This window comes from Panthera leo, chromosome A2, assembly GCF_018350215.1.
Source record: "Panthera leo isolate Ple1 chromosome A2, P.leo_Ple1_pat1.1, whole genome shotgun sequence".
NCBI classification, from domain to species: Eukaryota; Metazoa; Chordata; class Mammalia; order Carnivora; family Felidae; genus Panthera; species Panthera leo.
The window spans coordinates 107,394,001-107,418,032 of record NC_056680.1 but is presented as its reverse complement, the minus strand read 5'-3'; the positions used below and the strand labels follow the sequence as shown (position 1 = coordinate 107,418,032).

At 36.0% G+C, this 24,032-nt stretch overlaps 1 protein-coding gene across 1 annotated transcript in view; it reads left to right on the top strand.

The window, feature by feature from the left end:
• Window positions 1-4,367: 4,367 nt before the first annotated feature.
• The window catches only part of MEOX2 (mesenchyme homeobox 2), a 65,654-nt gene continuing 45,989 nt past the window's right edge, over window positions 4,368-24,032 (top strand). Inside the window, exon 1 of the mRNA XM_042927591.1 lies at window positions 4,368-5,216. Coding sequence (XP_042783525.1) covers window positions 4,703-5,216 — 514 coding nt within the window. The 5' untranslated portion in view covers window positions 4,368-4,702. The remainder of the gene's footprint in view (window positions 5,217-24,032) is intronic.

Genomic DNA, 24,032 nt, shown 5'->3' with positions numbered 1-24,032 from the left:
AGTTCATTTAGACGTTTTTGAAATTTGAGAGGTGGTCGGTGTCTCTTCATTTTGACACTCCTTACATACACACCAAAGGATGATTAAAATTTCATAAAATGTATGTGGAAGGGAATTGGAATAATGAAAGATTGCAAATATTTTTAATTTTTAATTAAATCTTAAAAATTTAAAATTATCACTCAAATTCTGTATTTCATGCTAGTGTTCTGAACATTATTTACTAGATGATACTTGAAATGAAGAAAACCACCAATTTATGAAAGAAAGAAAACTAAATGTAGGAAGAAGACAGGAAAACAAAGTATATTGGGTATTATTTCACACTTTTTTGAAATACGGGTTAAGTATTCATTTAGTAATATAGAAACATAACAAATTTTATCGTGAAAGCACCAACCAGTGTTATGTAAAAATAGCAACTTATTTTAAAAATCAGTAAAAGTATATAGAATCACCTAATAATATGCATTAGCCATAGCAAAATTGTTCCTGAAATACTACATTGCATAATTCCTGGAGAAGGGCAGTTCCTTAGTTCTTAAACATGGAGTGCATCGTAAATCACATAAATTACCATTGAGCATTTAGCATATTTTAATATATTTAAAAAATTTTTTACTTCAGAAGAATGAACTGAAGGACAGAACTGTTAATTTCTTGGAGAAATATAGTAGAAAAAATATTTTTATGTACAACACAAGTTTCATAGACAAATTCCATTATGATTTAATTTTCCATACATAAATTCGTATATCATGGCTATATGCTACCAAAGTAAATTTGTCTGGCAGATAAAATGCAAGACAAAGTTTATAATATCTTTAGCTAAAGATTATGCTTAATTTTAAATATTTTTCCCATCATACCTCATGACACAAATGTGCAGAAGAATGGCAACTCTTAAAAGAAGCATCATGATTCTTAAAATTTAAACAAACTTTTCAGGTTGCTTAATTTAAGTTCTAGTCTCTTTGAAATAAAATATCTTAATTAAAAAAATCTGCCTTTACTATTGAATATTGTTTTGTTAAGCAAAAGGAATAATACATGTACATATTTGTCAAATTTAAAGAGCCTAGCACATGCTTAAATAGTTTTGATTACTTTTTCTGGAAGACTAGCAGCTTACATTATTCATATATTCAAGCTCTTGTTATAATGCACTGCTTGATATTAAAACTTTGCATGAAATACTGGCATTAATAGAATATTTTTCAGGAAAATTCAAATATATTATAAATACAGGATAAACACCAGACTATTTATAGTTTAAAATGAAAGCTACAAAAATTCTATAATACATTTTGTAATTTTTACCATTCTTCATAATATAATTAGCCATTAAATGTAAAAAGGCATCTTTCAATATTGGGATATAGATGTGGACACTGAAGTAGTTGTTATAGGGAATGTTAGGAATCTTTCCTGTTGTTAGGACATTTAAATTTTTTTTCTGTGACTTAGAAAATAAAAATCAATATTTTTTCTTATTCCAAATGTTCTAGGAAGTGAAAATTTTGAAAAAAAAACTTTATTGAATAATTAATATATATTTGGAAATTCCAAAAAAAAAATTAATATTTAATACTGGACTGCATCAAGACCTTCTTTCTTTCTTCTTTGAACCACACTTTTTCAAGTAACATGTTTCTTATATTTTCTGTTAGAAATCTAGACTTCATCATTTTTACTGATACTGTGTTTTGGGTCTCCAATTAAAAAGACCTTTCCTGCTAGCTTTGTTTTAATTGTGTGCTTTTCAAAGAGACTCCTTTTTCTAATCTTTTCTAACTTTTCTTTCCCAGTCTTCTAGCCCCATAGTTACAGAGGCTGACTGACTGAGGCAGGTTGTAGAGAAATTTCTGGACATGTTGTTAACATCTGACACAGTAAGTGAGAAAAAACCAGCACAATCACTGGACAGGTTCAAGGAGAATTGGCAGCTCCTGGAGATGAAAAGTTTGTGTTTGCTACTTACTAGTTACCTGAAGCACACTGGTTAAATTCAAACCCATTCATTTCTCAATTGCTTTGCTCCCTCTAAACCACTGTAATGGAAACCAAAAGGGGACCTTTATGGATGTTTTTTTGTTGATCTGTGTAGATCCAGTGTATCTTTATTTAGTCCGCCTTGTCTGACATTTTCCATAATGCTTTTAGTAGACACCATTATATTACGTAAATATTTCTGGTTACTGTTTATGGAGATGGTTGCCTAAATTTCTCCTTGGATAAAGCCTTTAATGCATTCACCCATAATCCCTATAGAGGAGCTACTCAAGTTTGGGAACTTTAGTGTTGCTCTTTGTACTTCAACTTTTAATATCAGAGCACATATTGAAACCATAAACACAATGAAAATTCAAAAAATATTCAGACCATATTAGAAGAATATACCCCCTCCTTTTTTTTATCCTTAAAGAGCCAAGGGCGTGGGGAGTGGCAGGAAGAAACATTCTTAAGATCTAAGCCCTGGACGCCATCCTGGGAGTGCTTAAACCCCTTAGAAACGTGCAACCTGAAGAACACCCCCTTTCGAAGTCTAAAACAATATTAGATTCCCAAAATGTATCGGCAAAGAAAGTCTTACCGTCAAACGCTTGCAGCAGGTTCCAGCTCAAACCCAGACTGAAAAGCTGAGCAGCTGGTGAACAAAAGTTTTAGCTTTTTTTTTTTTTTTAACGAAGTCTGCAAAACTAATTTCCCTCAAAATAGGGCTCAATTTCCGTTAAAGAAAGCAGCGCTTACAAATCTCAGAATTCCTGATCACCCCCACCACATCCCACCTCTAAGCAATGGAAAACAATTCGAACTTTCACACGGATGTAAAGGTTTATTGAGAGGCCACTATTCTGCAGTAGGGCTTAAAAGACAAGAGAGGTAGGCTGAAACCTGAGGGACCGGTGGAGGGAAAGGTTCTGCCTTGGGGACACTTCTCAAAGATTCATCAATACTTTTTCGTAATCCAAACCAGATGGCTGGCTTGGTTTGCTGTCCTCATTAATCCCATTAACAACTTCAAAGACCTAGTAGCCATCCTCAGGACACCTGAGACAATGAAAATAACGGGGTTACACTGCTGGTGGCATCTTGGGGGTCCTGGGCAGTATAGGTGAGCGCGGATCTTCTGATGCCACACGTCCCAGGCAGGACTTGACTGTTCCTGTAGCTCATTAAGTGCGGCTTGCTTGCTTGCTTTGTGTAAACGACTCTGCCCCCAGCAGACAGTGTCACCCCTCAAGCAAGTGGCAGTATTAAAGCCCAGCCGTCGCTCATACCAATTAACTGGCGGCAAGTTTTCTAACTCATTTTGTATGATGCAAGATTGTAACCTGGGAGACCTGAAGCAGCACCCAGGTTTAGTGAGCTTTGGTGGATATCAAAGCATAAAATTTCCCAGTAAGTGGAACCATGGCGGTTTGCGGGGGTAGAAGCTGTACCATTAGCTGATTTAGTTTTGAGCGGAAGAGGGTGAATTTCTGGAGGTAGGTGAGGAGACCTGGGCTGGCTCCTGAGGGGAAAGACTGAAAATGTGCGTGCACTATACACATCACATGTTACCACGACGGTATCACTTCGGATTTTCCTGACTGAAGTTTTGGGTGGACAAATGGCTAGGAGATTGACTCGGACCAGGAAAGCAGGGGGAAGGACATTGTGCAAAGCAAGGAGGACATATTCGGAAAGCCCAGGAAGAAAGACCCCACCTGGCACCGCAGGTGAGGATGCCCGCGTCTCCAGATAACTGCAACTCTCGCCGCTCCTCGGTTTTCACCTACCCCACCAGGTTTCTATCTTTTCGCGCTGTGAATAGCGCTTTTCTGCCGAGAAGAATTTCCCAGAAACCTCGGGCGCCAGATACGAGCCCATTAACAACCCACCCAGGGAAGACAGCTGCGAAAAGCTAGGCGCGCCGCTGCGCCCAGGGCACGCGTTGATGTAGAGTTTGAGACACTTCTGAGCGCGCGCCAGGCTAGCTCTGATCTTTTTCCTTAACCCTACTTCCCCTTTCGTGCTCCTCAAGAGCTAGCCGTACCCCTAGCTATCCTGCAGGTGCCAGTGCCCAAGTGGCACTGACAAGACATCTTTCTCAAGAGAAGGGAGAGGGCCGGACACTGAGTGCAGAGTTGGGGTGACGTGCGCCGCGGAGCACCTTGGCCGCCGGGCCCGGGAGGGGAGAACCGCTGTACGCCCGGGCTCGGGTTTAGGCGCCAGGCGCGCCGCTTGCAGCCTTGGCGGCTGGCAAGGGCGGGCGGGCGTGGACGCACTGCGTGCGTCCAGCGGGAGATAGGAAGTGGAACAGGGAGCGCGTGGCGCAGACTGAGCGGGAGTTTTGGAGGGAGTTTGCATGTGGTCAGCGCCGGGCTCCTAAGCCAGCCCCCAGCTCACATTACACTCTATTTATAACCTCTCAGAGCCGTTTCCCCCTGAAAGCAGTTCTCTGGGACCACCTTCTTTTGGCTTCAACCTCTCCTACTCTTGACATCTGAGTAGCTCGAAGGGAAGCTTCTCCAGGTCCGAGTGTTTATATGTAAAGGAGTCTGGCCGCTAGGGCTCAGGACCGGGATTATCCGAGCTCTGCAGAAACGGCTATTTATTTGGGAGGGGGAAAACACGATTTCTAGTGAAAAGTGACAGAGGGTGGTAGCGTTTGGAACCATCGTGAAGTCTTCTGCCTGGAACCTGAGACTTGCATGCTATGGAACACCCGCTCTTTGGCTGCCTGCGCAGCCCTCACGCCACGGCGCAAGGCTTGCACCCGTTTTCCCAGTCCTCTCTCGCCCTCCATGGAAGATCTGACCATATGTCCTACCCCGAGCTCTCCACTTCTTCCTCGTCTTGCATAATCGCGGGATACCCCAACGAGGAGGGCATGTTTGCCAGCCAGCATCACAGGGGGCACCACCATCACCACCATCATCACCACCACCACCACCAGCAGCAGCAGCACCAAGCTCTGCAAACCAACTGGCACCTCCCGCAGATGTCCTCCCCCCCGAGTGCGGCTCGTCACAGCCTCTGCCTCCAGCCGGATTCGGGAGGGCCCCCGGAGCTGGGGAGCAGCCCGCCGGTCCTGTGTTCCAATTCTTCCAGCTTGGGTTCCAGCACCCCGACCGGGGCTGCGTGCGCGCCAGGGGACTACGGCCGCCAGGCGCTGTCACCCGCGGAGGCGGAGAAGAGAAGTGGCGGCAAAAGGAAAAGCGATAGCTCAGGTAAGGGCGCGCCGGGCACTGTCGGCGAAAGGGGGCGGGGAGATGACTGGGAAGATTCTCACAGTACTGTGAGGAAGCAGGGAATATGGTATACGTCTTGCCCTCTCTGGCTCCCCGCCGCCAGATTCGGTGGGGCTGCTTTCGTCCTGTTACTTGGGGGCACGTGTTTCTCCAAGCGCAACCTTGCAGCCAACGGCGTTAAGCTCTCCAAGGTTCCAACTAGTTTACCAGAGGGTTAAGAAAAAAAGGACAAGTGACAGTATGTGAAATCGATTGCGAAGCGTGACCTTCCATCTGAGAGGTGGGGAGGGGAGTGCACCCTGGGATGCAGCGTCCGCTGGGCGTGCGTGCGGCTGCCGCTCCTTGACTTTTTCCCTTGCAAGTTTCCGACTCCGAGTGGCTCGATTTTTCCCATCGTTAACTGGATTTCCAAATTATTGCACAATATTTGGAACTTGCAGTGGAACTTGGCAGAACGTATGAGAAAAAAAAGTTTTAGTTTTTTTTTTTTATTCTGATTTCAGAGTTCTTTAAATAGCACCCTATTCCAAATGGTAAAAATTTCCCTTTCTTGGGGAAGAAGACAATCTAGGAATTCAGATGATTTTAAGGAATGTGTCAGAGATTGGCAAATAAATACATGATCAAACTCTTGAGGAAAAAAAAAAACGATTTTTTAATCGTAGTTGTGTTCGTGTGGTGCTAATCTAAACAGAATCTCTGAGTTGCCAATGTGGAAAGTAAGCTCTCCTCCAGCTGAGTATTAGGGGAGGCAAGTGTTTGGAAACACACAGCAACCGGGGTAATGTTGGTTCTCTACGTGCTTGAGGCTGGTGTGCAAGGGTGCGCGCGGGAGTCGCTGATCTACGTGGGGAGAACTTGAGTACCCACGCAAAAGGGAACTTTACTAAACGCAGATGCTTGAAAGCATAGACTGCCAAGTAAACTGTAGCAGTCCCGAGGAACTGAAGTTTTTCGGGCAACTCCTTAAGGCCCTTAACAATCTGTACGTTGTGAAATTGTTAAAAGATACTTTACAATTAAGGGAGTTGTGAATTTCCTTCTGTAGCTATCGCAACCTGCGTTCCAGCTTTCTGGAAAGTGTCATTGGGTCAGTATAATATTTACGTGGTGTTCTTCCTTCGCGGGATTGGTTTAACAAGTCCTAGAAGGTAACTGCAGATATTAATGTGAAGGATTGGAACGTGTTTGGTTTTGGTTTTTGTTTTTGTTTTTTATAACGCTTTAGGTAAGATCCCACGTAAATGGCAATTTGAGCCGCATACTTCATGTGCCTTTGCAGCTGAGCTATCACTGGTTCTTCAGCGTTAGCCTGAGATACATTCTTCTATCACAAACTTAAAATCCAGCTTCTACTTTTCAAGGTCAGGGGTGAACTTTTAATGCTCCATCACAAATTAGTTTATATGTTAGAAACTTACCAGCAGTATCATTCATTTCTAATGGTTTTTACTAACTGTAAAACTCTCTTAAGACAGAGTTTAGAGGTTAACCATGAAGGTTTCCATCTTCATTTTTTTTTTTTAAGTCAGTTTTAAAATAGTGTTCATGTCTTAGGCTCAGCATTTGATATCAATGTAACTTTTTTGGAAGCAGATCCCAGTTCAGGTTGGTCAGTCCATTTTTGCAATTCACAGAATCTCTTACTGTTCATTTAACTTCATGCAGTGAAAAACCTATGATGGGCTGTTCCTTATGTTTCCTGAACTGAATCAATGCACCTACGCTTCTTCGGGTAAACCGAATTTTCATATAGGCACATATTATTTTGGTCAGAGGGAAATAGAGAAAGTGGGATTCAAGAACAGGTTCCCTTGAATTATTGTGATAAGTTTCTTAAGAAAACTAATAGTGCTATCCTCTTTTGGTGGGAAATAACCATATAACAAACTAAGTTTATATTTATATGTTGAAACTAATTAGCGTGCTGGAAAAACAAGCACAAAAATCTGCATCAGCTACATAAAGTATTAATAGATGAGATCTTGAGTGGGAAATACAGTTAGTCATCACCCAGGGTAGAATCACTGGGGAGTTAGGATGAGCGTTTTCCATTCATGTTGGGACATTTTGAAAGAACTTTTTGACTAACTAAAAGGAAAGATGGTGATGGTTTTCAGTTAAATATATGCATACTCATTAAAAATAAAATTTGATTTGGCAATTTCATTATTTGTGTTAATATTTGTTAGATCTTTAGATAGATTTAGATTCAAGATATCTTTCTCCTGTGATATTTCAGTTGGTCTTCCACATTAATATTTACAGTTACTTCATATCATAGTATTATAAGGGCATCCTGATCCAGTGGAAACTAAAGCCATGTAGAAAAACACTATAATTTTGACATGTTATTAACATGTATATCTCATATTGCTTGTAGCAATTTTAATATTTCAATATTTTTAAAAATTAAATTAATTTCTGAACTCTTGGAATTTTAAAATTGTATCATGAATAGTAGAGACCACTTATATTTTGTTAGAAAGTTTATAATTACTATATGTTTATAATTGAAAGTAAATGTAGTACATAAATCCAAGGCAAAGTCAGAACCAAAATTCTGCATCCTTACTTGTAATATCCAGATTGTATGTATATGTATATGTGTGCATGACCCTGTGAAATTCGAATAGAATTTTAAGCAGCATAAAATATTGAAAAATAACCTAAATTTTTATTCATGGTAACGATGCAAAAACTATAATATGTAACATTTTCCAGTGTGCATTTACTTGCATCCCCCCGCCCCCCAAACACACACATATGCAAACTCAAGAAGCTTAAGTGTCTAGAAACAACTATTTATGGACTTTGGGCTTTCATTATAGTTTATTGACAATTGAAAATAGCCAAGTTTAATGGACAAGCACATTGTTATTTTTTATATGTGTTAAACATTTTTGCAACTTTGAACCTCCTATGCTTTCCAGCATTATTAGCAAAGCCAACATCTGTGATGTCTTCAAAGGAACTCTTAAAAATCAAAACTTTACAACTGCACTTAAAACAATCTATACAAAGCAGGTGATTCTGAAAAAATGTCTATAAATAGTGTGAATTACTTGGCTTCAATTACATTTGATTGCTCTCCAAGCAATGTAGTAATAGGTATAAACTGTCCACTTTTAGTTAAAATAATGAAAACAGATTAGTCAATTTAACTTTACTTTTTATGCAGGCAATATACAGTGTAAATATGTAAATATTTCTTATTCAAATTAGTTGAATAACTACATATTTTATTAAAAAATCAAAATTATATTTAAAAAGAAGGGAGGTTTGGGGATGTGGATTTTATAAGGTTTGGAATAATATTAGATTCTTGTAAAATTAGAAATATTTATAGTTACAATAATCATAAAATATTTGTTATCAAATTATATCTGCCTATATGCTTGGCTATGCAGAATGACAAGCAAGTATTACTTTAATAAGCTGGAACTTAAATACAGAGCAATGTCTTACCCACTCTAACTCTGGTACCGTATTGTGATTTTTTCCAGATAATTCAATCATGTTTTATGAAAGGAAGAATAATTACTTTAATATTATTATCTCTATGTTACTGGACTATGGCTTTTCAGCATCTCTTTTAGAATTTAAAAAAAGTTTATTGGATCTTGATAATTATAGAAGAATATTGAACAAATTAAGTGTCTCAAATCTCAAATCTATGGAATAAAAAAATGTCATTTAAGTCTTTTTCTTAGAGTGGTAGATTAATTTTAGGTGTGAACATTTTAAAATGGTGACCTGACATAAAAAATTCTAAGTACCATTGACCTCCATGAGTGTCTCAAATGATTACACTCAAAAGTCAAGACCAGCATTCCCTTTAGAATTAAGGTACTTTATTGTTGAAAGTTAGCAATGAGTGGAAGGAATAATGCAAATAAAAATGGAAATGGTTTTGAAATCTTTGTAACTATCTTTATTTATAGTTCATTTGAAAAAGAAAAACATTAAATACTTGCCATGGTACTGCTAAAACTTTCATTTGGGTTAAAAACCCAGAGCTGAATATTTAAAATTTTAATATTTACTTATAGTAACTTTCAATGGAAACCATTAAGTTGGCACCCTGTAAGGTGATCTCTACTAATAAACTGAAAAAAAAAACAAAAAAAAAAAACCGTTTTAAGTATATTACCCTGTTTTCCCTCTGTGTGATTTGGAAACATGGACCCTTCATCAAAGCATTGTCATTTATAATAACATAATATTTACTATAGGTTCTAAATGCTCTAAGAAAGTAATTTTATACAAAAAGTGAAATCGCAAAAGGAGATAAAGTTTTCCCCTTAGATCCAGGGAAATTTGGGAGACTAATTCCATATTTAATATAAAAATTAAGTTTTTTTTAATTTGAGAAATAACTTGTATATGAATTAATAGCTGAATAATGTAAAAAGTCCCACATATAAATCTATTACATGTACCTGGCCTGGTAATGGTGCCATTTTTATTCATTTACTATATTAAGACATATATATGCTGTGCAATTTTATTAACTGTATTAAAAATGGCAGCCAGAAACAAAGATGTGAGGACTTTTTAGGTTTTCATTTCAAATGAGAACTTAAATATAGTAGAATAATGTATTTTAGTTTTTACACTGTGTTCACTTAGGTAGTTATTTCTAAAATTTCAGAGCGTGTCTCTCTTCTAAGCATTGCTATAATGATTATAAACATCTATGAATGATGCATGCTAAGAATGGGAAAATATTAGAGAATAAAATACATTTAGGAATTCTTAATATTTTTTGAGTTAATAGTTGTGGATGATTTATCTCTCTCAAATTTTCTATATTTTTACCATAATGTTTTTTTATAATAGTAAAATATTTTCTGGGAAAATATATTAGCACATGAAGTGAGCCTATCAAGAGTAGCATTTTCCCCCCTTGATTGAAATCATAAAATAAGAAGGATTAATTCTTGAGTGGCCAGTTAAATTATATTTCCTGCATTATGGTACTTGTGACTGATTCTAGTGGTTAAAATAAAAATAAAATTAAATTAAATATAAAAAAAGAGGTGAAATACTAACCAAGACCAAAGTCCGCAAATTAGAAATTGAGGTAGATATGATGTATTTCCTACTTAATGTATTTAACCAATAAAACACATTTTATTGTCACAACTTATTTCTCCGTATTCTGTGCTTTAGTCACTAGTATGGCTTAGTTATCAATAATAAGCTTTCTGTAAAGGTTATAAAGAAAAGGAAGCACTAACAATTTTCCTGTTTTTGTTATGATGCTCTTATGACTATCTGGAATAGTTGTATTAAACTGAAACCCGCACGTAGGGATGGAGGAACACCGTAAAGAAAAGTCAGTGGCAACATTCCGCGCTACTCCTAAATCTTAGTCATCGGTGAGGTTCAAAATCCAACTGGAGAAAACCTTGCAGAATATTTTATTGCTCTCATGGAGCAAAACTTACAATGGTAAAGGTCATTTAGGTCTCAGCCTTCAATTTGCATTACCTATGTGGAAGCAGAATTAATTTAAATCTAATGCCCCTTTCTCTAATGGTTTCCACTTATGTTATAAAAGCGTAGGGAATTTATTTTCCCTTTCGGTAAGTTGTGTTTGATAGTATTTTAAGATACAGAATAACCAAAAATATGTCTATTGATCCATCTGTATAAATTTGAGACATAGCTTTTAAATTTAGAGTGAGTATTTCTATTTGAAACCTTTTGATATATTTGTTACTAAATTAACAGAAAGTTACTTGGTAAGAGTATGCATTCATATGTGGTCGAATGGGTCAATTATTAATTTCTCTGTTTAGAATTTTAAATATGTAAAAAAAGTTTCTGATTATTCACAAAACTTTCACTTATGATGTTACATTTTCCACAGCAATATAATATTTCTGAATTTACACATTACTCTGTAAATTTGGTATCATGTATTAGAATACTGGTTTTCATAGGGTTTGAAAATAATTTATGATAGACTTTTTTTATTTCTTACATGTGCATATGAACGAGAATCATCAGGTAAAATCTGTATTATATGAATACATTCTTGGAAAGACTTTGTATGAAAGAGAGGAAAAATACTTTCAGAAATAATCAGCTCTCTTAGGTCTAAAAATTAATAAATCTGATCTTAACCTACATGATATTATTGCTGTGCCTCTTTAAAAAGTTAGCATTTCCTAAAAGTTTAATCATTCTAAGCTATTTGTGTATTTTGGTGACTTAATTCTCATATCCTTAGAATTTTACTTTTACTGTAAAAGTTTACAAGGGAATAAGTGATAGTGGTAAAACCATTAGGGTTTTGATTACAGATTTAAATTAAAAAATCATTGCTCTTCAAAATTTCATAGAATCAACTCAATTTGAATGTTTCAAATGTATTTAAATGTCCTCTTTGTTTACATAAGCTTTCTTTCTAATATGTTTTAGGTATGTTTCTTGAAGCTTGGGTGAATTAGATTGGCTGGAATTATGAATATAAGGAGTTATTTTTTCATAGTTATTAGTTTCTACTGTGTTTTAGTAGAAAGGTTAGTGGTGAAGAGAAAACAGGGAGGGTGCTAAATTAACTAGGACATGGCAGCTATTCTTCAAGCACGCTTTTAAAAAATCTGTTTATGTGAAGATATATATGTATAAACACACAATAATAAATTGGTAGAATTCCAAACTTAATTTCTTGATAAGAGATCATCTGAAGTGGAGCTCCACATTAGAGACCTCAACATGATGTTAAATGTTCCAGTTAGAAAGTAAAATATTAGGTTTGAAACGTATACAGCTGTGTGGAGAGTCCAACGGGCCGAAGCTGGTAATCAATGATAGTCATTAAAGTCAAATCTGCCAACTCCCCTGCAGTTTTTGTTTTCTTTTGTTTTTCTCTTCCTCTAGCTCATTATTCTCCACACACTTCAAGAGATCCCACAATGCTCTAAGAAAAGAAAACCCCTCAGTTATCTTACATGACTGTGGGCAAGAAAATGATTAAGATGAAGTCATCTCTCTCTCAGGCTCTGCGGAAACGTAGAGGAGGGTCCAGCTTAGGCGGGTGGATGCCAGTAGAATTTTAAAGGCCTGGAATTTTGCTCTTTGAAAATGTAGCCTTAAAGCTTTGCCAGAAACGACACCCAAATAAAAACTTAGTGTTTTTTGCAGAGTGATAGCTATTTGCAAACGTAGTGGTGAAGTGTAGTCAAATGTCTGTAGAGGCGGCTTCTTATATTGTCTGGACTGTTCAGTAAACTTTTAGATTATCATTCTTAGCCTCCTGAAAAACTATCAAATTAAACTGATGTATATTCTTATTAGTTAAAAGAAAAAGTACAATGGGTAGTGACTCTTACCAAATGAACAGTGAATACCAAGTGAATTTCAGAAATGACTGATTTTATTTTGAGAGCTAAAATGTGAAGTTTAGGAAAATAGAATTGTGTGATCAGAAACTTAGTCGGAACTAAGTAGATAAAATGTAGCCTTGATTTTTTAGGACACCGATAATTTAGCAAATGGCTTCCACATTTCAAGAACCATGTAAAGAGAGCTTTACTAGTAACTGGATAGATTAAAATTAAGTGATGTCTCTCTTTATTTAATATTTTTCAAAAGTAAAATGAGTTCTCAGTATGTTTACTGTGTTCAGCAATTAATATCTCTCCAACTACAAGGTATGTTTACTTTGGGAATTTTTTAATATGAAATACAAATGGGTCTGGATGCATTAAACTAGACAGCATCTAGATGTAAGTCGTTGCAATAGATTGAAATGACAGGAAAGCCAGAGGTTAGGCATCCAAATGTGGGGTCCTGCTGCTGTGCACATTTCTAGGATTATCACCTTTTGGACGTTCACTTTCAAAATTCAGGGAATTACAGATATCTCTTCTTTTAAACTATTGTTTATTCTTGGAAGATGACCGTTACCAAACTTATTCTTGCATTCTCAGATGTTTGGGAAAATAAAAAGTAACAGGAACATTGTGTGTGTGTGTGTGTGTGTGTGTGTGTGTGTGTGTGTGTGATTGTTTTTGCTTAATTAGCCAATAGTTGATAAATCTTGAAGGATTTATCTTATGTCTTAGTTATCCTGTCAGACAAGAAAATAGATGGTACACTCAAAGGGATAACTGAAGATGAAGAGAGTTTGATGATGACTCTTTGATGGTGAGCAGTGTGTTGGAAAGCAACAGGAAATGGTCAATCATCCAGGGTCTGACCACATTTGGAAACCATTAGCTTCTCTAAACCTGAGGTGGCAAATAGAGGGAGCTATTGAAAGAATCCAGAATCTGGGGAGAGCAGCAGGACAGAAGGCTTCTGGCAAAGTGGGGACCTCAGGTGGAAAATGCAGCCAGTATCAAATATCATCCAGTAGACGATCTTTATGCCTTCCAATCTCCTTTTGTTGTCTTCCATTGGCCAAATATAATCAGAAGACAATGAAGCAGACCACACTAGTCTTGGTAATGAAATCCATAGGAGTCATAGAGGAATGCAGGCTGCAGAGGAGAAATGTCAGTGTAAATCTGGGAGAACCCCAATGTCTTGCTAATTCTCTTGTTAGCTGTGATTTAACTTCTCTGTTCTGTAGTTTCCTAAAAATTAAAGTGAGTTAATGAATATAAAGCACTTAGAACAAGGTCTGGGTCAGTAAGTGTTGTTATTTTTATATCAGGGTAGATGCAGTTATGTCATGGGTGTGCCCCACCTGAAAACAAGCTCTAATGTTGCCTGTTTATTTGTATTTTACTACTACTATTGCTATAGGGAATGTTGCTTGCCTAAAAGATAGCTACAGATTTAAAATAATCTGCCACTGTCGCTAGAACTGTAAGTCCCATGCCATTTTCCGGAAATGGAGAGTAAGTTGTAGACCAAGTTGTGTAAGAGATGCAACCTTCCTTCACTTAATCACCCTTAAGATTCCCATTCCACAGACTTTTTTGCTTGCACATCGCCTAACCTTCTTTCTCCGGTGTCTCCTGCCACTTTTCCATCAAACACTTGTTTTCAAGAGGAACATTACAGAGGGGTATTTATTTAGTCAAAAGGGAGCAGAACTTAAATCAAAGGGATTTGAATATGACAATGAAATTTCAGGTCTCTGTTTTCAGTAACTAGGAGGATAGGCATGGCATTCTTTCTGCCATATTATAAAGTTTCCTGCAGAGATAATTTACATATTGTAGTTCCTTTTAATTTTGGTGGTCTCATTTGGAGACACTGATGAAAGGTAAATATGCAGATAGCACGACAAGCTAAAAATATATCCCTGATAAAGTGAATAAAAGCAGTTTTATTTGATAATTTTGTTTTTCTTGGAAAAAAGCAACAATATTTTACTCATTTGTGTGTTTACTTATATTTAATACATTTTTGAGATTTTGTTTATATTACTCACCTGAGTTGCAAGTCCTAGGTGGTTGGCTGATTTCACTCTGGTAAGCTTAGTCACCTCTCCTACACCCACAGTTCAATGTGAGGAATTCAGAAAAGTACTTTAGGGAAATTTTATTATATCTGATGGTCTGAGGCAGTTACTTTCAAATAAGTAAAAATCAAATACTGTACTAAAATTCTAAATGCCAAAGTTAACACTTCAAAGTTCCTGGATTCATAGCAATATAATTGTTAAAGTTAGAGAATTCAAATGACTAGTGATTGCTTCTCTGTTGGATAATGGAAGGGCTGAGGGGATGTAGGGAGAGGGGTCCAGGAAGACAAACAGAACATTATATGTTCCATAATACACAGCAGTGATAAGAAAGGGCCGATGACATTATCTAGTTCATTATTCTTAGATTTCAAGGTAGGCTTGGTTGGTCCATTATCTTAATGAGTTGTAATCTTTAATGTCTAAATAGGTTATTAAAATCTGAATTATCAAGATACCAGAAGACTCCCAAGTCATCACCCAGTTCAATGAATGTATTTCCTAGATGAGAGAATGTGCCCAGAGAAATTAAGTAATGTCTGTCCACTCAGCCAAGTAGTGGAAGCTGAACTTCCATATCCTGACTTCAGCCTAGTGCCCTTAAAAGGAAAATCTCATAAAATATTGTGAAACCTTAAGTTTTTAGTCTGCCCAATAAAAATAAATTTCAGCATCATTTAAAATGTTGGCTACTGCTTTTGAGTGAATAAAATGGAATTTGACAAAGTGCTTTACTTGGGTGTAAACTACCTCTCTCTAAATCTGATTTTATGGTTACCTCAGTCAGTTTTCATTCTGTTTTTATGAATATAAACACTGTTATACTTTCCGAGCTTCAGTTTTGTAATGACATACTTCTTGTTATCAATTACCAATTTGCCTGTATATTAAAAACAATTTTTTTTTTACTTTTATTTATTTTTTGAGAGACATAGAGAGACAGAGCACAAGTTGTGGAGGGGCAGAGAGAGAAGGAGACACACAATCCAAAGCAGGCTCCAGGCTCTGAACTGTCAGCACAAGCCTGACGTGGGGCTCGAACTCACAAACCGTGACATTATGACCTGAGCCAAAGTCGGACGCTTAACCGACTGAGCCACCCAGGCGCCCCAACCTGTATATTTTAACACCTCATACAATAAATCATAGCATTTTTAAAGTTGAATATCTGGTAATGTGCAGCTGGACTTTGTTGTATTATGTCTATAATAGATATTTACGTAAACAGAATAGTATTTTGGGTAACCATTTGTGAATTGAAGAATCTGTTTTCTGTTTTAAAATTTTTAACTCAAGTGAATTTTGCTAAATTGGGCTTTACCTATAAAGTATTACTAGTTTTTTTGTGTTCAAAATAATGAATAGCTCTAAGTAGACACTTAGAAACTCTCCCTTGTCACAAGTCATCAACTTTATCTCTGTTCTTGGATAAGTATTGATCTTAGTTTTTATTTGAATGCAGTCTTCTTGCATAGAAAATACTCAGAAATATTAGTAGTTGGCCATTTTGCCTTTGCTAGCCAGCCCTACCTTCCTTATTTCTCCTCCTTTCCTGCCCACACCCATCTTCTTCACAATCTGTAAACACCAAACCCGTCTGCTCCTCTCCAATACATTGAACCATACAACTTCTGAAACACTGTAACAATGACCTTTCATAATGATTTCCAGATCCTTGGTTTTTACTAGAACCTCAAAACACAAAAGTAAATATCAAAAATACAGTTGGGGGTGCCTGGGTGGCTCAGTACTTAAGCATCCTACTTAGGCTCAGGGCATGATCTCCTGGTTCCTGAGCCACTCTTAGGTCCACTCTTGGACCTAAGTGTCCTTCTCTCTCTGTCCCTTCCTGCCCCTCCCCCCCCTCCAGGAACATGCTGGTGCTCTCTCTTTCTCAAAAATAAAACATTAAAAAAAAACTGCAGTTGGTTCATTCAAGAAATTTTCTTTTCCTTTTTTTTCTCTAAACACAACACCATTTCCAAAATAATAAAACATAATTCCTCTTTTGTGTAGTTAATTTTAATTTACATTCAGACTGCTTTCACATTAATGGTCTCAAATGATAATTTCTCCTTTTCTGCTAGACTTATATTTAGGATTCAGCCATGTAGCCTCTTCCTACACAGCTTGGCCCAAATCCATTCTATTCCACATTCTCCTTTATTTTTTTTCTTATTTGTACTTTGATGTCTCTTACACTTAATTTAGTTTTCTCTCCAGGACTCCTGATGTACTTATCTTCTTAGTATCTTTATCTCTTTTCATTCTTCCCTAATGGAGTCCTGTATTCAATATATCGTAATATTTTGAGTCTCATTCCTCTTGTTGGAATTCTACATTAAATTGAAATTATTTCACACAGTATGAATGTTTAATTATAGGCTTTGATGCAAATGCTACTTGGAGTGGCTAATGTCCATCAATGATTTACTACTGGATTTTCTGCTTTCTTATGTGCAACCAAGTTTTGTTTGTGTACTATCATATGTACACAACATGTAATTAGATATAATGTAACATATAATAACGTGTCTTATAATGTCATATTTATATAACTGATAGAAATTTAAAGTAGTGTTTTCCTAGCAAAGTGATCTTTTTTAAATAAGCATTTTATTTATTTATTTATTTATTTATTAAATGTTTATTTTATTTTTGAGAGAAAGGGAGTAAGAGTGGGGGAGGGGCAGTGAGAGAGGGAGAGAGAATCTCTGTGCTGTCAGCACAGAGCCTGATGTAGGAACCATGAGATCATGATCTGAGCGGAAACTAAGAATCTGACATTTAACTCACTGAGCCACCCCGGCACTCCAAAAGTGATCTTTTCATGTAGTCTTCAGAACACAATGTTTAGCATTTGTGTTACTTTAAAACAGTGTTCTGATATTTCTTATGTGGGTACCTAAATACAGGTTGTCATAGCTGCAGTCAAGAAGTTTTCTGCAAGATTTTTTGCATCTCCCATTTAGTCAAGAACTTGTGATATTACTTACTTACTATTTAGCTTCCTTTGGTGGGAATTTAGGGCTGTATATTAATGGGCTTCCAGCTAAAGTCCCCCAACTCAATCATTAAGGGCTTTATTGATCAGCTTGGTCAGTTTTGCTGATAGTGGGTTTTCTTTTATTTTAACCAATATTTCTTCAATAAACTTCTTTATGCCTAGCCCTTTAAAATTTTTTTTTGTTTTGTTTTGAGAAAACTAAAAATTAACATGCAGTTGTAAGAAATAGTACAGAGATCCTGTATGCCCGTTACCTGGTTTCCCCCAGGGGTAATATTTTGCATAATTATAATACAATAGCATAACCAGAAAACTGATATTGATACATCCATTAATTTTATTCACATTTCACTAGTTTTACATGTACTTATGTGTGTGTGTATTTATCTCTATGCTGCCTGCCATATTTATCTTTTATTTTGATCCCATAGCCTATAATACCTTTATTTAATATATATTCATTATTGTCATTAAAAGCTTGTTTATGACACTTCTCAGGAGAGTTTAATGAATATCCACCCTAAGTAATGATCTGTGTTTGTTTCTGATTGATTTTTATGGATGCTTTCTAAGGTCACATACCTGTGATTATGTGGTTTATAGTTACCACTTATGAGTAAATCAGGACAAAAGTAAGTATGCATTTATTAAAAACTACCATAAGTCAGCAAAAAAAATCCTACATTTTAGAAGTTAAAGTGTCTATATTTTCAACAGTTCAGTGATTGTTAAGCCTAACTTCCTGTTAATTAATGTATAGGAATGCCTCATTCCATTATTTTTGGGTGAAACATGAGATTCTATAAATATTCTGTGAAGTTATGCCATGCATTGTTGAGCACATTGCATACAGCCAAGTAATTATAGTATTTAAAATGTCTGTCCAACAAAGCCAAAAAAGTAAATTAAACTAGAAGTCATGGGGCAATTGGGGAAAATATAGAATATTAATTGATCTGCAGTGTTGTGTTGGATAGTGGCACAAATATTTGGTGATGTGGAAAAGAAAAAAAGGGTTATTTTCAAATAGGCTGAATTATTAAAAAGAAAGGAAAAATCCCTTTTATGAGAAAAGTAATGCAATGATGCTAGTTCAGTCCACAATGCCTTGGGTTCTGCTTTGAGTATGACTGGTTAACCATATTTAAAGAATGCTACATGATGAGAAAATGTGGATCTAAGACACTGACAAGTGGCCACATGTGAGGGAGCCTGGCTTGTAAGCAAGGAACACTGATAGTGAGGGTTGAGCAAGCTAAAGAAGTCATCTCACTTGTGGGTCTGAGGTTAGTCACAAATCATAGAAACTAATGAAAGGAAAGTTTCAGTAAGCCTACCTGTGCATGTGAGTTGGTTGGGTTATTTCTGTAAGAGTTAAAATTTATCTGTATTTGACAAGTTTCAGAAGTTATGTTATCCATGACTGATACTGATTCTACTTCAACAATTCCTTCATTTCATAAAGAAAAATAACTTGCAGATTCTTCATACTTCTGGCCTTTTTTGTTAACATGGTATCATAAGATTACATTATTCAGACCAGTAATTCAACACTGACATTACATTGGAGTGAGTAGGGCACTTTTCAAAAACACTGATGCTTCAGATTATGATTAAGTTAATCTGGAATTGTTTTGAATTTTATAATACGAAATTATAGCATTTAAAGAATAGAGAACATCATGTAACACTCATGTGCCCATTGTGTTCAATATTCATCAACACACGGCATATGTTATTTATACCATCCTACTCCTCCTTCACCTTGTCTTAATTATTTCGAAACAAATCTCAGATATCTAATTTCATCTGGACATTGGTATTTTTCAAAACTCTCAAGTGATTCTAGATTGAGATTGAGAATTACTGGTTTAGAATATTGTTTCTAGGTTGAAAAGTTCTGAGAAGCAGGGACTTTATATTCTCAATTTTATCCTTTTCTGCACGTGGAGGGCAATGTCAGACCTGGTTGGTTGCTCAGTAAAAATTATAGGTTTCCTAAAAATGGCCGTTCGTGTAACTGTAACTGTGTGTATCACCAATAATCATAATGCTCTTCTATGCTGTAGTATGGTAATCACTAGCCACATATGGCTATTTAAATTTTAATTAATTAAAATTAAATAAAATTTAAAAATCAGTTCTCAACATCATTAACCACATTCCACATACTTACCAGCCATATGTGCCTGCTGGCTAATGTATTAACCAGTAAAATACACAACATTTCCATTTGTCAGAAAGTACCACTGAACAGTGCCTCTAGACAAAAAGACAAACTTCCTTACTTTTCAGCTACTGAAAGAATCCCCAAAGATGGGAATCTCCTCAAGTGGAGAAAGAGATTATGCAAATTTAAATACCACACTAAGCTAAATACAGTTAAATGTGTAACTGTAAAAGTTGAAGCTTATCTGAAAAGTAAAATGTAAAGAGCATTATTTGGATAAATAAGACTTTTTGGATAAATGCTTGCTTGCTTGGTCAACCAAATGTTCACTAAAATAAAATACATTCTTCATTTTAAAGAAGCCAAAATGTATCCTAAATGATTATTAATTAAATATAATATATAATCCTGGGATTGGGACAGTTAGCAACATAAAAGCAAAGTCAGAGGTATTAAATGGTTGAATTATAAATACAGAATTAAAATAAAGTAAAACACAACATAATAATGGATGTAAATGTAAAAAAACAAAAAAACCCAGAGTATTGGAAGTAGAGAGGGCAAACAAAGCATATTTAAAAATGTAAGGTCAACTAGGGAGATTCTTCCAGGCCTCTTGAGGAATAGGGAGGAGAACATTTTTCTGGGAAAGGGTGGGGAACATGCCAGGAATTAGACTAGATTTTCCAGGGGGAAAGTATGAAAACTTAATAGAATCAGACAGTGGCAATTAATGACAAAGAATTATTAACTTTTACAGCCTCTCAAAAGATTTGGTCTTTCACAGTCCCTGGTGTGATTTCCAGAATTGCAAGTCAGGTAGCTGACAGAGAGGACTATTAAAGGAGATTTTTAACATTTGGGGGAAAAATGAGGATAAAGCATTCACTTTGGCATGAGAAAAGAGCGAATGCAATGAAGAGTGGAGTATAGGGAGTATCACATCTGTACTGTGAAACATCTGTGCATGTTTGGCTGGGGCCATACATTACACAATTAGGTTGCCACAACTGAGGGTTTTGAATATGTGGGAAGCAGGAAGACTGTTCATCAGTGGACTCATTGTTAATAAAGATTAATTGATAATTAATTGGTTGAAGTGCTAGCAATTTGTGGGAGAAAAGACAATACTAGCACTACATGTGAAGCAAAGATATCACTGGATACATTCATGTTAGAATTTTATGAGTGGAGAGTGTACATTCGAGTATGGCCTGCTATGTGCAGGGTCTTGATTCTGTGTGGTGGGTACACTAAGATGAATAGAACACCTTGAGGTTTCTGGAAGGGTCCAGAGCATAGTAGTGAAGACAAAGATGGAAATGACTGAACGCAATACAATGATAGAACATATAATAATGTAGCAAAGGTGATGAAAATACCCAGAGAAGTCCAGGAAGGTTTTAGAAAATCCCTCAGTTCCTCTCACTCCGTACTTTCTACTTTTGAAGTAGAAAAAGATAAAGAAGATATGAAATGGTGAGTAGGTTTTTGGGTTCTTGGACTCATGCATAAATGCTTTTCTAGGGCATTTTCATTCATATCCTCAGTGTTAAGATTTAAGCTTTCCATTGTCTTAAGCACCAAGTTTTGTGGGATAGTAATTGATCATAGGTAGCTAAACTTTTCAGTTGAAAACTATTATTTCCAGGATGTCATTTGATAAAATCAGAGTGAAAGGTAAGAGATCTTGCTAGGTAATTAAATATATAGGTTGCATTATTTTTGGCATGAAATGGATGTCCTCTTTATAAGGCAAGGGAGAATTAGGCCCACAGAAGACAGTGTGGAGTCAATTTACTAATGTGATTGTGATGTCATTAGCTCTCCCATATTTCAAGGGCTGAGTAGAGAATGAATATCATGAAATAAGTGAAATGACTTTTAATCCTTCCTAGCTTTCCTTTCTTCAGTCTTGTTGGCATTTCTCTCCATCTTTATCTTGAGAGTTGTTAGGACTTTCCCACAGGCCGTGTTAGGACTGGAAGGGGTTCTAGAATTCATCAAAACGATCCCTTTAATCTTGAAGATGAGAAAATTGAGGCTTAGAGAGTGGCATCCCTAAAATAATGTATGCAGTGCTGGGACTGATAACTTCCAATTTGGTATCTTTCTCTTAGTTCTAAAATCTGAAAATTTCATCCCATTTATTTATTAAGCTGTCAAATAGCTGAAAGTTTCCTTTTGAAGATAGCTCAACTGGTCACTTTCTACAATAGGAGTAATGATAGCATGAAAATCTACTTTTTTTTAGACTACCAATATTATCATTGAATTACCATTGTCCATTTAATTTTAATGAATAGTGAACATTAGCTGGCTGGTTTTTATTTAGTTATTTATTAATGTTTATTTATTTTTGAGAGACAGAGAGTCAGTGCATGAGCAGGGAGATGCAGAGAGAGAGGGAGACACAGAATCCAAAGCAGGCGTCAGGCTCTGAGCTGTCAGCACAGAGCCCGATGCAGGGCTCAAACTCACGGACCACAAAATCATGACCTGAGCCAAAGTTGGACGATTAATCAGTTGAGCAACCCAGGTGCCCCATAGTTAGCTTATTTTTTAAAAAAATGAATCTGGAAGGGATCAAATTTCCATTGATGATATCCCAGTGTATTCCTTGCATGACATTTATTTCCTGGTGAAAGTGGTCATTCATTAAGCAGCAATAATTTGGGCGATTCTGGAGTTGGTGTCTGTTCTTTAGATTTACTTTGAAAATTTAAACATTAAGAAATATTTTATCAGTGATTAATATAACGAATCTGTAATGTTGTTATACTTGAAATTACTTCATGATAAGAGTTTGAGGGTTTTGCTTTGTTGTAAGTGCTCTTTCTGAATCCCAAGCATCTTACTTGAATCCTTGCAATTCATGAGTTTTTGTTTCAGTATTCCTTCAGTGATTTCACAAAACATATTCAGTGTCACCAATTCATCAGGATGTCTTTTTTTTTTCTTTTAATTTAGGATAATATTTGTTTTCTTTGCTCATTTTCTCTTCTCTGAGTTATCATGGAAGTGTATGTGAAGGAGGAGGTCATATCAATTCACAAATTTGACTATATTGAATCACATGGGTTTGATTTGGCAAATACATGACATCGTCTTGAACATTTAGAGTGTGGTTAGAAGGAATCCTGAATTGTAAGAAAAGGTTTTTGTGTGTGTGATGTCCACTTAACTAATAAATCTGTCATCACTGACTGGTCTCCATTTCCTCTGAAATAAACAAATCACTATTAAGTCCTTTGAAGCAAGAGACTGCCAGGAAACATGAAAGTCACTTTTGCTTCATCCTCCAAGATAAAGTATTTAATAAGTGGAAATGAGATGCAACAGAAGGAGCCGTGGGGTCTTCACACCTGCTAGAAAGTCCAGCAGATATCCACAGAGCAGGAATTCAAACAAACCTCAAACCTTGACATTCAGCACAAGTGCAGAGACGAAGCCAAGAATGAACTTTTGTAGGGCCCTTGGAAACATCTTAAGTAGAAAGCCTAAATTGTGGGAACATAGGAAACTTGAAGAGGAAAGGCTAGAAATCTGGAAGTGTGTGGCCCTCAAATGAATTAGCCCTCTAGTTTTTTTTATCTTTAGTTTATTTCACATTCAACTTTAAATCAAATGGTAATTGATCCTTTTATAAGAAATTTTATTAGTAAGGCAGGAATTTGATTAAGGAGTAAATATCAAGCATCAGATGTTAAGGGCTTTTTTTGTTCGCTTGCTTATTTAATCTCAGAATTACAGACTTATCTTTTATTTTTATTTATGTCAACTGAAATAAATTAATTCCTTTAAAGTAAATGCACATTCATGCTAACCATCAATCTACTAGGGAAATACAAGTTCATGTAAGAAGCAGGACAAAAAGAGAAGACAAATGCTAAAACTCCTAGAAAGACCAAAACACAAGTAAGATTCTAAAGAAATAAACAGCCATTGAAAAGAAAACTGAAAATGTATGTCAAAATTAAATTTAAAAAGGGGTACATTGCTATTTTTTTCAATATTTTGTCTGCATCCTTAATTTTTGATTAAAGAATTTATTTGTCTCAATAACAGAATTAGTCTCTCAACCTGTGTCTTTTCTATGTAGTTATTAGCTTTTTGAGCACATGTAACTGTAGTTGATACTCATTTCAGTAATCATAATACCAAAAACAAAAACCAATTGACACA